This window comes from Boleophthalmus pectinirostris, unplaced genomic scaffold, assembly GCF_026225935.1.
Source record: "Boleophthalmus pectinirostris isolate CB_2022bp ecotype Guang Dong unplaced genomic scaffold, ASM2622593v1 HiC_scaffold_8, whole genome shotgun sequence".
Lineage (NCBI taxonomy): Eukaryota > Metazoa > Chordata > Actinopteri > Gobiiformes > Gobiidae > Boleophthalmus > Boleophthalmus pectinirostris.
Genome location: NW_026571515.1, coordinates 32,407,669 through 32,422,125, shown reverse-complemented (window position 1 = coordinate 32,422,125; position 14,457 = coordinate 32,407,669). Strand labels below are relative to the sequence as shown.

The 14,457-nt window shown below is 37.6% G+C and overlaps 1 protein-coding gene and 1 pseudogene across 2 annotated transcripts in view; one reads left to right on the top strand and one right to left on the bottom strand.

The window, feature by feature from the left end:
- LOC110164603 (ankyrin repeat and SAM domain-containing protein 1A) overlaps nucleotides 1–14,457 on the bottom strand; it is a 60,354-nt gene that overhangs the window by 12,814 nt on the left and 33,083 nt on the right. For both annotated transcript variants that reach the window (XM_055165722.1, XM_055165723.1), the window contains exons 15-16: nucleotides 4,329–4,398; nucleotides 1,442–1,551 (exon numbers count right to left, since the gene is read on the bottom strand). In XM_055165722.1, the coding sequence (XP_055021697.1) occupies nucleotides 1,442–1,551; nucleotides 4,329–4,398 (180 nt within the window). The remainder of the gene's footprint in view (nucleotides 1–1,441; nucleotides 1,552–4,328; nucleotides 4,399–14,457) is intronic.
- LOC129412465 (5S ribosomal RNA) lies at nucleotides 11,535–11,651 on the top strand (annotated as a pseudogene).

Genomic DNA, 14,457 nt, shown 5'->3' with positions numbered 1-14,457 from the left:
TTATATCTCTCAATAGTTTTATACAGAAATTTGCAGAAATCTGTGATGTTTTTTAGACCCCTGTGCTATTTATTTCCTTTCTTTTTTCATTGTAAGCAGCCATATTTGTTTTGATACAGACAGACCATGCACGTCCCTGATTCAAATAATTCACTTTCATCTGAACTCAAGTGAGATTCAGAGGCAGTGGCCAAGCTAAGTACTGAAGTGTGTATTCTGGATCTTAGGCAAGAGGAGCCATGTATTATAAATATGTAAGTAATGCTGTCAAGTGAACACCCAATAATAAAGGATAAACTGGAGTCCCTACACTGTGGTACCCACTGCTCCTGACAGATTGAACCAGCAGAATTGAAAGACGGGTCAACTGTGGAAGATTAATTTCATTATAAGGATCAAATAAGAAAACCCAAACTTTAAATATGAGAAAAATGGGTAAGGAATTGTTTTTAAAAGAAAACATGTGAATGGGTAATTGCGACTATAATACAATTAATTAAACCTTATGCTAAACACATAAGATCATCCTTTTGAAAGACAAGTTCCTACAAAAAGTTCCAAAAATTTTAGAGGAAGTTCGTATGTGGTCTCGAAGCCATTTAAAGATGAAAAATGAAGAGAAAAGTTGCCAGCTCTGTGCTTTGAAAAAGATGAGTGAGGGAGGAGAGAATCAGAGACAGCAGAAGATTAAGCCTCAAGATCGACTTCAATGGTTTGAGAGCAGAGAGGGGGGCCCAAATGTACAGAGTGTGGCTATATAAAGTGGATTAAAACTTTGTGCAGGTATTATTCAGGCTCATATCAGTCACGTACAGCCGCCTCAGCCTCTACAGAATGAGGCCGGCTGATTTAAGAACAGGATTATGTCTGGCTTTGACAGAGAATCCAACACTTTTGTTCAGTTGAGCTCTGTGGGAAGATTATGAACATGTTTGCAATTTGGAGAGTGAGAATGAACTGTAAAACTACACCTGAGTTTGCACAGATGACCAGTTTAGGTGTTTTAAACCTCTTTAAAGGTGAGCGTAACAGAATAGTCAGGGAATAGTCCCTGATTACTGCTCCATCTCCTCTGGTCCCTCTTCAGACCTGATCTCTGACAAATCCACAGGAGCAGACTGATGATGAGCGCTCAGGGCTGCAGAAAGCTCTGCTCTGTAATAACATCTCACTCCTCTTGGAGATGTTCTTCAGTATCAGATGTACTCAGCACTGGGCTAATGTAATGACTAAATGGAGACATGCAGTCTGATACTGTGGGGTAATCATGTCAAAGAATAAATTATTATAAATGAATATGGCAATATTCAAGTCAATTAAAAATAAAACATGGAATTTAACTATAGAATGCACGGTATATGCTGGTCATAGAATATGGGATGAAAAATGAAAATATTTTTTTTCTAAACAAAGAAGACTAAAAGTTCAGGTACGGACTCACCATGTAGTGCAGGTCGTCAAATCCATTGAGCAGTAGTTTGCTCTCGTACTGAGGCAGCCCCACGTGCTCCAGCCAGTCTCCCACCGGCTGCTCCAGGAGGCGTCCTGCACCTGTGGACAGGGGGAAGCGCTTGAGCAGAGAGAAGCCTTTGAGCCGATAACAGCGGCACTCGGACGATGAGATGTGGCATTGCCACATCATCCTCGGCCAACACAGCCGAGCACAGCACAGCGGCAAGGCAGACAGGGTGACTGAGGGGGCAGCACCCGAGGGACAGTGGAGACAGTGCAGAGGCACCCACGGGTCCAAACTCAAACACTGGAGAATACACGTTGTCTACAGCTAACACATCATACAGTTTGAAATATAACTCTGAAGAACTTTAAACTTTACTAAACTGAATAAGTCCAAGTGTAGACACAGGACCACACACAGACAGGACTGACAGCTGCCAGCAGATGTATCCTGTAGCACTGAGGCCGATGTCTCAAGCTCGATTCACAAGATACTAAAGATCTGAATAAAGCACTTCTTAGACTGGATCAACATAACTGCATCACTTGTCCATATCACTGCAGCACACACATTAGTCAGTCATTTTTCAAATCTGATTTGCAGATTATGTCTTCATTTAAGTAAAACAATAATCCATGTGTATCTCCGATAAGAAAATTCCACAAGAGTTTCAGAAGTAACTAGTCCTTAAAACAGACTCCTCTAGAGCTCATGCAGTGGTCCTGTTTTTATCCCAGGTCCTCTCAGGTCCAGCACAGGTCCAAAAGCAACCGTCCAGCCACTCCTTCAGAAAAACACAGGCTCACAGCAGCAGGGATGCAGTAGTGCCCTTCTATTGTCCTGACTGCTCATAATTCTGCTGCCTTCAACCCCCTCTCCTCTCTCCCCCTCCCCCTCTCCCTTTCTCTCCCCCTCTCCTCTCACTCGTTTCCCTCTCTCTCTCCCTCTCCCTCTCTCTCCCTCCACACACAAGCAGTTTCACTTCTTCCTCCGCCTCCCCGTGACACTGCAGGTGGCTGCTCCTCTAGCTTTACGTCACATACTAATGCTCTGACCATGTGAATACATTTTAACTTTGTTTTTGTCTTTGACTCTCACTTTAACATGTATTCTATGACTAATTACTGACAACTTATTGGCTGGAACAATATACGTGTACATATTTTATTTGTTAAAGTGGGAAGATCGAGGTATTTTTGTTTTAATACAAAAACAAAAAGGTTAAAGAGCAGACTTGGATACAGGTAATTATTTCATTTTGATTTGTTTATTTCTTGCAGCTCAGGCCTCTTAAAGACACTGTCTATAGTATTTCAGTAATATATTTTATCACGATACATCTCTGTAGCAATATATTGTGCTTCAAAATTTGATAAAAAGCTCTTGACAGCCCAAACATGATTGAAAACATTTAGAAAATTCATCTTAAGGCTAAATTTTATGCTAGACTAATATGATTCTAAAAACTGCAGTGGTCTCATCTTTCCTGAAGCTACAAAGCCAGGCGAGCTCATCCCCAGACATACGTTGCAGTAAATATTTAAACAGTCAGCTTCATCGCAGAATATAACAACCAGAGCACTTGTACAAAATACCACCATGTCTACTGCAATGCTTCAATAAATACAAAGGCAGTCTAAGCAAAGTCTATTCTAAAGGTGAAGGGAATAGAAAAACAAAAGGTAATTGAAGTCATTGCGGTCAGCATATATAGAGCCTAAACATATTAAGGCTGTCCAATATCATCGATTCCTATAATTATAAAAATAGGAATAGACAAAATGAGCTATACCTCTACACTTCTAAATATTAAAAAGGCATACCAATTAGGTGTGTGCAAAAAAAAAAAAAAAAAGTGAAGAAAAATTTTGGGGCTGTTGAGTATTTTTTGGTATCTTTTAGCAATTTTTTTGTGACTGAACTGCAATTTAGTTTAGTTTAGTTTATTTAGTGGAAGGAAACTGGCTTATGTAGTGGTTTAACAAAGAAATATTGTTGCTAAAATATATTTGGCTCTTTAAAAAAAAGCATTATATCACAGAGTAGCATGTGCAATATATTGATTATCGCCATATCTTATAATATTGTATTGTGAGGCATATTGTGTTGTGAGGGTCCTTGTGATTCCCAACCCTAATACCAATTGTCATGAACTACTAACATGAACATGAACTACTAACTAACTGGTCATGGTTATATCGCGTTACTACCTTTCACCCACTCTCACTTACAAGCACTAACTAATTCATACACCACACACTGCAGGCAAAGCAGTGGCACAGACTGAATGACTTGCATGAAAAATGTACTTAACTGCAGTTTTGTAGACTTGATTAGGTGTGTTGGACTCACAGTGCACATTTTAATTAGGAACATGCGCATTTGAGAGACACTGGAATATTAATTGCTAAACCAATACCAAATTTAATTTTTTGATCTTGACAAGAAAATAACATTACATTATTTTTTCATCAGATTTGATTAATCACTCGGCTCTTTAAAGGTGCAACTTTTCTGGTGGAGGATCTGCAATCGGCTTGTCTTCATCGAAATGACATTGCTTTGCCTGATTTTTTCTCCAGCACAGCACTAACTTCTCTATCCGTGGAGATGCCACCTAAACAAGTTGTGCATACATCTTTTTCAAGGGATTTTCATGCAATAAAAACCCCAGTAATTAAAATCAATGAAGTATAGATAAGTGCAATGTTATATTGTGAAACATTCCAGACAATGCAGTTATAGACAAGACCCCCAACCAGAAAAGTTACATAGTGAATCTTTAATGTTTTAATTAACTTAATGTCTTAATGCTTGTTCTAGAAAATACAACACAGCAATAATGATAGCAGTAGAGGGAGGGAGTCAGTACCTGGGGTGGCGTACTGCTGATCTCTGGAAAAATCAATGCCTGCACCAATCAGTGTCATGATCTTCTCAATCTGTGGGGAGACAGAGGGGGGTTAGAGAGTGGCACTTAAATGTCCTGGGATAACCTTCACCATTCACAAGAAAATGCCCGGAAAAACTCAAGAAACCACAATGCATATGGTTCCACAAGCTCACAAAAGGACGATGTCATGCCAGAGAAATATGTTAATGTTTTAAAACGATGTCCTCAATGGAATAAGCAACCTACTTAGATAATACACCCAAATTACACAAAGCAAAAACAGTTTAAAGATTGCACTGGCAACCCAAGTTATTAGTAAAATTTTACAGGCAATATATAGATGTAATAGATGCTAATCACAAATATTATGATGCTCAGTGTTTTTATTTCATTGCATTTAAATGTGCCGTGAAGATGAAAAAGCATTCCCAATTTGAAACTTGTCAGGTCTTTTATGCAGTGATATTATGACTGCAGCAATTTCCATAATGTGATTGACAGTGGAGGTGTTGTACTTGTCATCTACTGTCAATAAAAGACTTTGGCAATATGCAACGTCATTCTGCAAAGTCATTTTGGCAGATTGGACAATGTACAATAAAACCTGATCACTTTTTTACCCACCATCTCTGTTAGCTTGAGAAGAAATTATTTAAAATGTGCACTAACTTACTTTTCGCTCTCCATGGATATGTCATGCCTGGAAGCAAGTGATGTTACCAAGTTACAGTCAGATCTGTGGAGAGGCGAGTTTGAACACCTCTATTTGAATAAATCAAAGTTAGATAAGTTTAATGTAATATTGTGAAACATTCCAGGCAAAGCAATAACATCGCCATGGAGGCAAGACAATGGTAGACCCACCACCAGAAATGTTACAGTGCACCTTTAATATTCTGTCAGAGAATTTGTCACGACTAACACAATGCTGTTTTCAGAATGATAATCCTTAAAGAGAAATGAATAATCTTTGTCTAGATTATGTCATTTTAAAACAGATGAGAGAAAAGAATGTCTCCCACCGACGCAAATACCCCAAGAGGAGGAGAGTAAAAGATCCAAGAAAATATGTGTCTCTTACAGTGTCAGAATCAGAATCGGGACTCTCAGGTTGTGTGGTGAGTGGTGCAGTCTGTGTCTGAAGAAAGAGAATCTTTATATTTATGTGGGATAGACACCGCAGACAGGAATCAAAAGAACCTCAGTAATAAAAATAAGTATCTACTGCTATAAAAGTGATTAAACTATTTATTAAGCAAGACAGACTACAAAACTAGACAAAAAGAGTAGAAATTATTTTTAATTAATTGTCTATAATTAAAATATGGACACCCTATTACCGTCACAAAACATGCAACAATTTAGAAGCACATTCTCAATCAGAAACAGTGTCTGGTTTCATTCCTTCCTTCATTTATCACTATGCTCTCCTCTTATCCCATATCGACAAACTTAATGTCCTCTTTCACAACATCCAGAGATTTCCCCAAAGGCTCCTACCTGGAATACTGTCAACACCTTTTACTCATAGACTCATTTGTACAAACTTCAATATAGCTCCATTTTAAAACTTACACTATCAAGACATCATAAGATACTGTATATTATAGAGGACTATGTACTAGGGATGTAACGATATCCAAGTCTCACAATACGATATTGTCACAGTGTGAACCTCACAGTACGATATTTATTGCGATATCATGGGAAAGCTCATGATACGGTGGGAAGGCTCGTGATTAGGAATGTAACAATAAAAAAAAATAATCTCTTGGATCAATATTTTCACGATATACATCTCACGGTATGATATTTATCGCGGTTAATATGCTACTTTTTCCTCTTAAAATGCCTTGACAAGACTTAATCTAAAAAATAAGACTTAAAAGTGCTTGGAACTGTTATTTCTTCATGTAGTCTAAAATGAAATGGAGCAAAGGATCATGGTCTATGTAGTTTCCTCTATCTTTTTTTTTTTTTGCAAAGACACTTGCAATTCAACATATTTTGATGGTCCACGATATTATTGTGAGAACTTTGACAATACAATATCACGATAGTTTGGTTATTGTTACATCCCTAGTAGTTACTGATGTTTATTAGCTAGTGCCACTATAAAACAATGCATTTAAGCAAATGTTTTTGTAATTCGATATATTGTGACAGACCACGATATTATTATGAGACTTTTGACGATACAATATCACAATATTTCAGTTACATCCCTACTAAGTACATTTGATCATGATGGATTACCATCTAACTATCAAGTCTATCTTTCACTGTTTTGCAGTTGCCCCCAATTTATAAAAGAAACAAATGTTATAGTTTCAGGTGCAAAGGAGATTCAAAGCAGCAAGTGTAATTTAGTGAGAAAGTTAGCAAACTTGTTCTTATCACAAAGACTCAAACCACAGCTCAGTAGTTCCCTTAAGGTAAAATGCAGCAGAACTTCACGGTCCAGTGGTAAACCTATAACGAGGATTAAAAACAAGTGAAGAAAATGGAGTTTGTTTTTGTGCTTGGGGAGAGAGAGTCAATACAGACAGTCGTGAGATGGAGAGCAGTGTATTGTGGGGGAGAGACAAAGAAAAGGGGCAAGAGTCACTGAAGAGGTGCAGGTCAACAGCCGGAGAGCGAGCAGCGACCAGAGAGACTAAAGGCAAATCAATGTAGTTGTTGTTACTATGGGATCAATAACAAGATGGAAACTAATTTTAAAAGGAACATAAACTATGGTTATTCCTGTTGCCATTAGAATTCCACTTAGTTGTTTTTTAGTTAGTTAGGACCACTTCTTGGTTTGAATTCATTAGTATTTTTATGTTATTGCTGTGCCTGGAATGTTCCACAGTATGGTGTAAGTGCATCTTGCAATTAGTTAATCACAGATGAATTCTAACTGAGAGTAGGGCCGCTTCTTCACAGATCTAACCCTGCTTTTCTCCATTTTTAATACTGTAGTGTAGAATATTCCATGGAATGCAATGCAGTACCATGGAGACAAACAAAGCCAGAAAAGTTACCTAGTGCGCCTTCAGATATGAATGACAGTCAACTACTTCATGTTTGTTTTTGAGTTTTGAGTTCTTTGCTAAAACTTCAGCAAAGTCAATTTAGTACTATATAACGTTTTTTCTTTTCAGACATGCAAACCAAAACATTTCAGGATTTTCTATAGGCCCAATAACAACATGTCTACACAGAGTTTAAAGGACGAGTAATTATTTTATTCAAGAGTCTGGGCAGAGACAGAACATTGTGGGCGAGAGAAAAGACATCTGCCAGTTCTTGTTGTGTGTGAAATAAAAGCCGCTGCAGAGAGTGTGCCCGAGCCCTGTGGCCCCAAATCAACGCGCTGGCACCATCACAAGAGCGCCATGACAACAGTCCACCATTCAACAGCAGCATCATAGGGACCCAAAGCACTCGCCATAGAGAGAGAGGCAGCCAAGTCTTCAATGCCACCCTGCCAGGGACAAAGCACTGTCAGCACCAGCCAGAAATATAGCAAAATGAAACTTAGCTTAAATAAAAAAAAAAAAAAAAAAAAATATATATATATATATATATATATATATATATATATATATATATATATATATATATTTTATATTTATTTATTTTTTTATTAATTATTTATTTATTTATTAATTATCACATTCTACATCGTGAACAAACAAAAACAAATTAGGTGGAAGAGGTGGGCAATAAAAAAACTAAACAAAAACAATCTCTCAATATGTGTTGGCATATGTAACATTTAGATAAGCAGAAGCTGTGTTTGCAATCCATCCGAAATGTGCTAAAAAGTGGTTCTGAATGTCTTAATTGAGTTTCAAGTCTCGCACAAGTGAATGAACTGTAAAATTAAACAAAAGCGTATCGTCTTATGCAGCAAGATTTTGTCTTTTCATTTTTTATTTTTTTTTTTAGCATTTTTTGGGGCAATTTTCTAGTATAAGAGGAGATATCCAATATACTTATTTTGTACTACCTTCAAGTTAACAATTTTGATTTTATCTTGTAGATATCAAGATATTGACCATCGATCTATAGGGTTGCCAAAACAATCAATAATTTAATCAAAATCAGAATCTGAATGGATACAATTGGCAAGCACAAATTTTTGAAGTTCCATCATTTCCTCAACAAACAACAAAATAAAAAGCACATTTGCAAACCTGTACAACATGTTTGCAATGTCTTTCTTGTATTAGTTAACTTCAGTCTTTCTGTCTTTCCTTCTAGATGATGCTTAGGATGTGAAGTTTAAACAGAATCCTAAAGAAAAGTGCAAATCCAATCACAGTGCTTGTCAAGAAATTACAATTACATTTTTCCCAATTGTTATACCCAAATCATTACTAAGACTAGTAACGAAAACGGATACTTCCATAACAACTTTCGACAAAGTGAACAAAAACAAGTGAAGGGGTATTAAGCAGACGCATGCCTCCCTCTCAGTCTCTCTTTCTCTGCCCCCATGCGGTTCTGTCCTGCTGTGGCGGAGAAAAGGCTGCCGCTAGCATCCAGATAAATTCAAAGACTAAGTTTGGTTTGATCTGTTGGAGCGATATTGTGTCCTCTCTGTGTTTCAGCTAAAAGAGGTTCTAATAAAGGCGATACAACAAAGCAACTGATGTTTCATGCTGTGTCTAAAAGCAAAATAAATACACTTAGCAAGTTGAGGTGCTACAGATACTCTCTTCACTTCAACTATTTAGAACATATAGGCTCAGCAAGTAACATTGTCTAATAAAGTACTACGACTACACTTTACTAAGCTAAATACTAGGACTAAACTAAGATTAAACAAAAACTAAACCATGTGAAAACCAGAACAAAAACAAAACAAAATGTGAAATTCAAATGCAATTACCAGCAGATAAACCTAACATATAACTATTTAAAATATATACGCATAGCAAGCAGCATTATCTAACTAAAAAAGCACTAAACTAGGACTAAACCAGAACTAAACCACATGAAAACCAGATCCAAACTAGGACTGAATCCAAAACAACCATGACTCAAACAAAATGTATAATTCAAATGCACAACGTCTGCAAGTACCAGCAGATAAAACCGCCGCATTTGATTAAACTCTATAAATACTAAAATGCTTACTGCGGAAATTTCCAATCAGAGAAAATGTGAGATATTTCTTTTGTTACTTGATTCCTTCTTGAAAGGCCGACAAGATTAACGAGCCTGCTGCCTGTGAGAGAATCAATACTTACAAAAGCTGGCTTCATACCGCAAAGTGCAAATTGAAAATAAAGTTTAAAATGTTGTAGGAGTGCAGTTCTTCTAGCAGCTTGTCTCTACCCGGTCTCCTCTATGTTGTCATCTTCAGTCTGATCCCCAGCACCAATACCAGCGGTCCATATTAGCATAGTGCTTTTTACACTCCAGCTAGCACACCCCACACACAGAGCAACTTAAATAGAGGGATGCATAGGCCAAGACCTCATGCAAGTCAAATGTACTCAAAGCTAGAGTAGTCTATGCAGGAGCTGGGAGAAAGAGAGGAAAGACAGAAGCAGTAGAGGACTGTGAGAACTTGGAGAAAAGAAGATGGATAGATTCTTTTTTTTTTTTTACAGTGCACTAGATTTGGGTTTAGTTCCTGCCTAGACCTTTTCGCCAAGTGCTGTCACAACTCAGCAAAGTGTTTCTAATTGAGTAGATGTGAACAATATGCCTGGCATCCTTGGGTTTTCCCTCCATTGCTAGTCTAATCACAATTATCCTGTTAGATTAAGTATACACTGAATTAGAGTAAAGGAATGTATGAAAATCGATAGTATAAATTGTTGTTTATTTGGACAGATGCATAATTAATGTATAAACTACTATATAAACTATTTTAAAAGGCTGCAAAAAGTATTAAAAGACCAAGACTTTTTGTGTTTAATGTGACTGTTTATTCCCCATTTAAATCCACATTTTACAAATGATGACCATTGTCTGATTAATTTTGGTTTTATCAATCTTGCACACACCAAAACTGAACCTGTATTTTCTAAATAACAGTCACACTACTAAGTAAATTTTTGGTTACTCACATATGTTACCTATCAAATGGTTGAAAATGCTTTGAAAAAGTAAGAATTGATAACTGGATTTCTAATAGCAATTAATAACATGTTTGAGATGATGTTATCCTTTTTACTTTTCACTACCGCAGCAACAATTCCACGATGTAATAGACAAAGTCGAATCAGAAAATACGTCGACGGCTGTACGGCGCATCGATGCGTCGCCTTTAGAGCCGAGTCTTTAATTAATGTGTCAGATACAAAAGGAACAAGCTCGCTCGAAACATCTGTGCTGTAGATTTCCACGATCTCCACACAAAGCACACAATAGACCATTGAAAGAGTAAAGGCGCGTAGCACCGCGGACTGTACATGCGAAAGCAGACTGTATACGGACGCACCGCGGACTGTACTCTACACTTTGACCGCAGCACAGAACACGCTGTCAGCTGTTCTTTAAACACCCATCGGTCTGACCGTGTGGGGCCGACCACAACTGTAGTTCTGTATTACCGCCTGTACATTATATCCTTCAGCAACACTTTATGTCATTGTATTGAACCCTATAAGTTAACTGTCTTGCATGACACCTTAACATACTCAGCAATGTTCCTAAGACAAAATACACTTTATATTAGTCTAACTAATAAAAACAACTATATGAAAAATTTTAAACAAACTGCTCTACAAAGTCATATAAAGTTATAATTTAATTAACCAATTAATCAAAAAATAGTCAATAGATTAGTTGATTAATCGAAAAAATTTGTCCTTAGATTTATCAATAAGAAAATAATCGTTAGTTGCAGCCCTACTTTACATTGAAGCGTAGGTATTATTGCACAGGAGGGCAGAGGAGTTACAACAGAACCAACCCCAGCACTCAAAGCAGATTTCAATTTACTCCAACTTCATTAAAGAGAGTGCACTATAGGTTTCAGCCAATCAAACTTTAACTACTGTTCCCTCACGGCTCTCATTTACCATTCACTTTAGCAGCGGTGGAGTGAATATTTCCATTTCAACTCACTGCTCAACACAGCCTTATTTATTCTCTGAAGAATGAAATCTCCAGGACGGGGGGTCTCAAACTCCAAGTACCACTTCTTTATGCTTTCCAAGGACTACCAGGACAGGACCAAAATGTGGCCATACCAGCTTGTCAAAGCCTGATCCCGTCAGATCTCTGAAGCTAAGCAGGTCGGGCCTGGGTAGTACTTGGATGGGAGACCACTAGGAATTCCAGGTGCCACAGTGGGGCGCCAGTGGCAAAAACTGTCGTTGTGTCCTTAGGCAAGACACTTCACCCCCACTGCCTAATATGAAAGTGGTGTGTGCGTTAGTGATGGTGGTGGTCGGAGGAGCCGATGGCGCAGATTGGCAGCCTCGCTTCCGTCACTCTGAGACAGCACAGCTGTGGCTACATTAGTAGCTTATCACCAATGAGTGTGGAGTGACTGAATATTGAACTGTAAAGAGCTTTGGGTATCTTGAAAGGTGCTATATAAATGCAATCAATCAAAATTAAATCTGAACTATAGTCTGAGACGGGACAAACCAGGATTAAATAAAGACTACAAATAGTATAAATCAGATCTGAACCAGGACAAGCTCCAACAATAAACAATTATTGTTGGAGCTTGTTGCGCTTGTTTTTTTTAAATATATATGTATACAGTCAAGAAACTTCAACCACTTTACAATGCATTATTCTTTCACTCCACACTCGGAGGTGGTAAGATACTATTATAGCCACAGCTGCCCTGGGATTGAATGAGGCTGCCAAACTGTACTACTGGCCCCTCTGACCACATCACTCACTCACACACTAGTAGTACATTCATGTCAGACAAGGTGGGTGAGGTGTCTTGCTCAAGACCACAATGACAGTGTGCAGAGGTCTGAGCAGAATTTAAAATGTCAACCTTCTTTGCTCTAACTAAAAAGACACAAAATATTATGACAAAAAAAAAAAAAGACAAAACTGAAGATGTTCTCTATCACAATTCGAGAACTACTGCTCACAGCTAAAGGACATTGCTTTCTGTGTGATAGAAAAGGAAAATCTAGTGTGACAGCTGTTTAGTAAATGACACCTATTGGGGGGAAAGTACTCATAAATAACTTAAATGTTGTCGCACAAAACCTACTTTCCAAATAAGCCTTAAAGCGCCTTAGAGAATTTAACACTGGTTAGCCAGAATGAGTCGATATAACACAAGCTTAGCTCAAAAATGTCAAATCAAAAAGTGAAATAAACAGGTTTGTCCCAACCTACACTCTTTGTTACTGGATTAGGGAAGCAAGCAACAAGCAAATCAACAAAAATATCACTTTACATAGCTGAGATCATACAATTATAAATACTACAATGCTAATGCATGAATAATAAATGAAGCCCCCCATCTCAGGTTTGAATGACTATCTTTTCTTTTATAAGGCTAAAACGACCAGCACTTGCAAAAGTTATGAAATGTACGAGGTAAGATATAAATGTACATTAGGTAGTGGGGCTGAGCGAAATTGTTTTAACATAAAAGAAGTATAATTGTTTAAATTAAAGCTGTAGTGCAGTGAATAATATAAGCTCATTTTTGTTGTGAACTGTAAATAGAAAAGGCTTAACCATAATGCAATAGCTAAAAGTGAAAGCATCTGATGTTACTTCTACACTGTTTTGATTTTCTTCAAACAAATCCATTTGAACTTAAAATCTGATTAAACGATTTAAGCATTTTCCTTGCCTAGCCCTATAAGGTAGGGTTCTCAAGATTAATCAGTGAATCTGTTAAATGTTGATTTTTGATTGACTGTTTAGCCAGGGTGTTAATAATCATGAAATTGTGGTGTATCGTCTCACAATAATTAGTGGATCGGACAACGATTTTGTAGTTATAGCGAAATCATCCCTGTTATACTGAGCCAGGCTGTTAGACAACCTTCCAACGTGAACTTTAGTTGAAATGGCTCATCTTCCTCCGAGCCTTGTGTTGTTGTCTACAGCTTCAGAGAGAAAGAGACAATAGCTAAATCTCTCATGTGTTTGCTCTTCCCAAATACCACACCAGCTTCATCTGCTCTTCCTTTCCATCTTTTCATTTCCATAATCTTCGCTTTTTACCACTATTCAACAGTTTATCTGCAAGCTAGACAAAACATCAAAGACCATACTGCAGTGTTATTTGGCTGTCAATATAGAAAACAGACTAAATCAATATAATTTTGTGTGAAACCTGAATTTGTATGTAGGAGTAACAAGAGAGTAAGTCATTTTCTAGATGACTGGCTTTTGTAACTGGCAAGGCTATGACATGGAAAGTTTAACAGTGTATTTCATTTGGTACACACAAATGTTTTAATGTGGTATTAGCCATGGATAAGCTGACGCACAACTAACAAACAGTGCTTTGTGAAGGAAACAACACATCATTCCAAAGAGGAATCCAGGACAACAAGCTTGGCACATACTTCTCAATACATGCTCACGTTCTCACAATATATTAGGAAACATGTACTAATACTGAATAAACTCCTTCTCCTTCCATTAGTACTACCACTACAAAATCATGATTGGTTATACAATTACTATTTGTACTACAGTGCAAAAATATTTTAGTCTGATTCATCAGCCGGTTTCACTTTGTAGAAAACATGGTCTGACCTCACAGCGTTAGAATTCGTTCGCTCGATGGTATTCAGATACTTTTTTTTATTTAACCAATCGCTGCTATTTGGTCGTGATGTAAGTAATGCAGCACTAACGGGGCTAACTGTTATATTAAGCTTTTCCCAGATCCCTTAGAAAGAAGGGCAATAACGTCTTTCCCCTTAAAATTCACTGAACATTCTCTTTGTTCTGGCTTTAAATCTTCGATCTCGGGAATCGTTGCTAACACAGAATATATGGTTCTCCGTTGATTGGCTGGTGCCTGAACTCGCACTTCCGAGGTTCTTGCAAAATGTCTAGTGTATCCAGATTCCTGACCTAGTCGCTGGAGAGAAATGAAATTGAGTGGAGGCACTAGGTGGCCCCAGCCTGGCTAAAAATATATATCTACACAAGT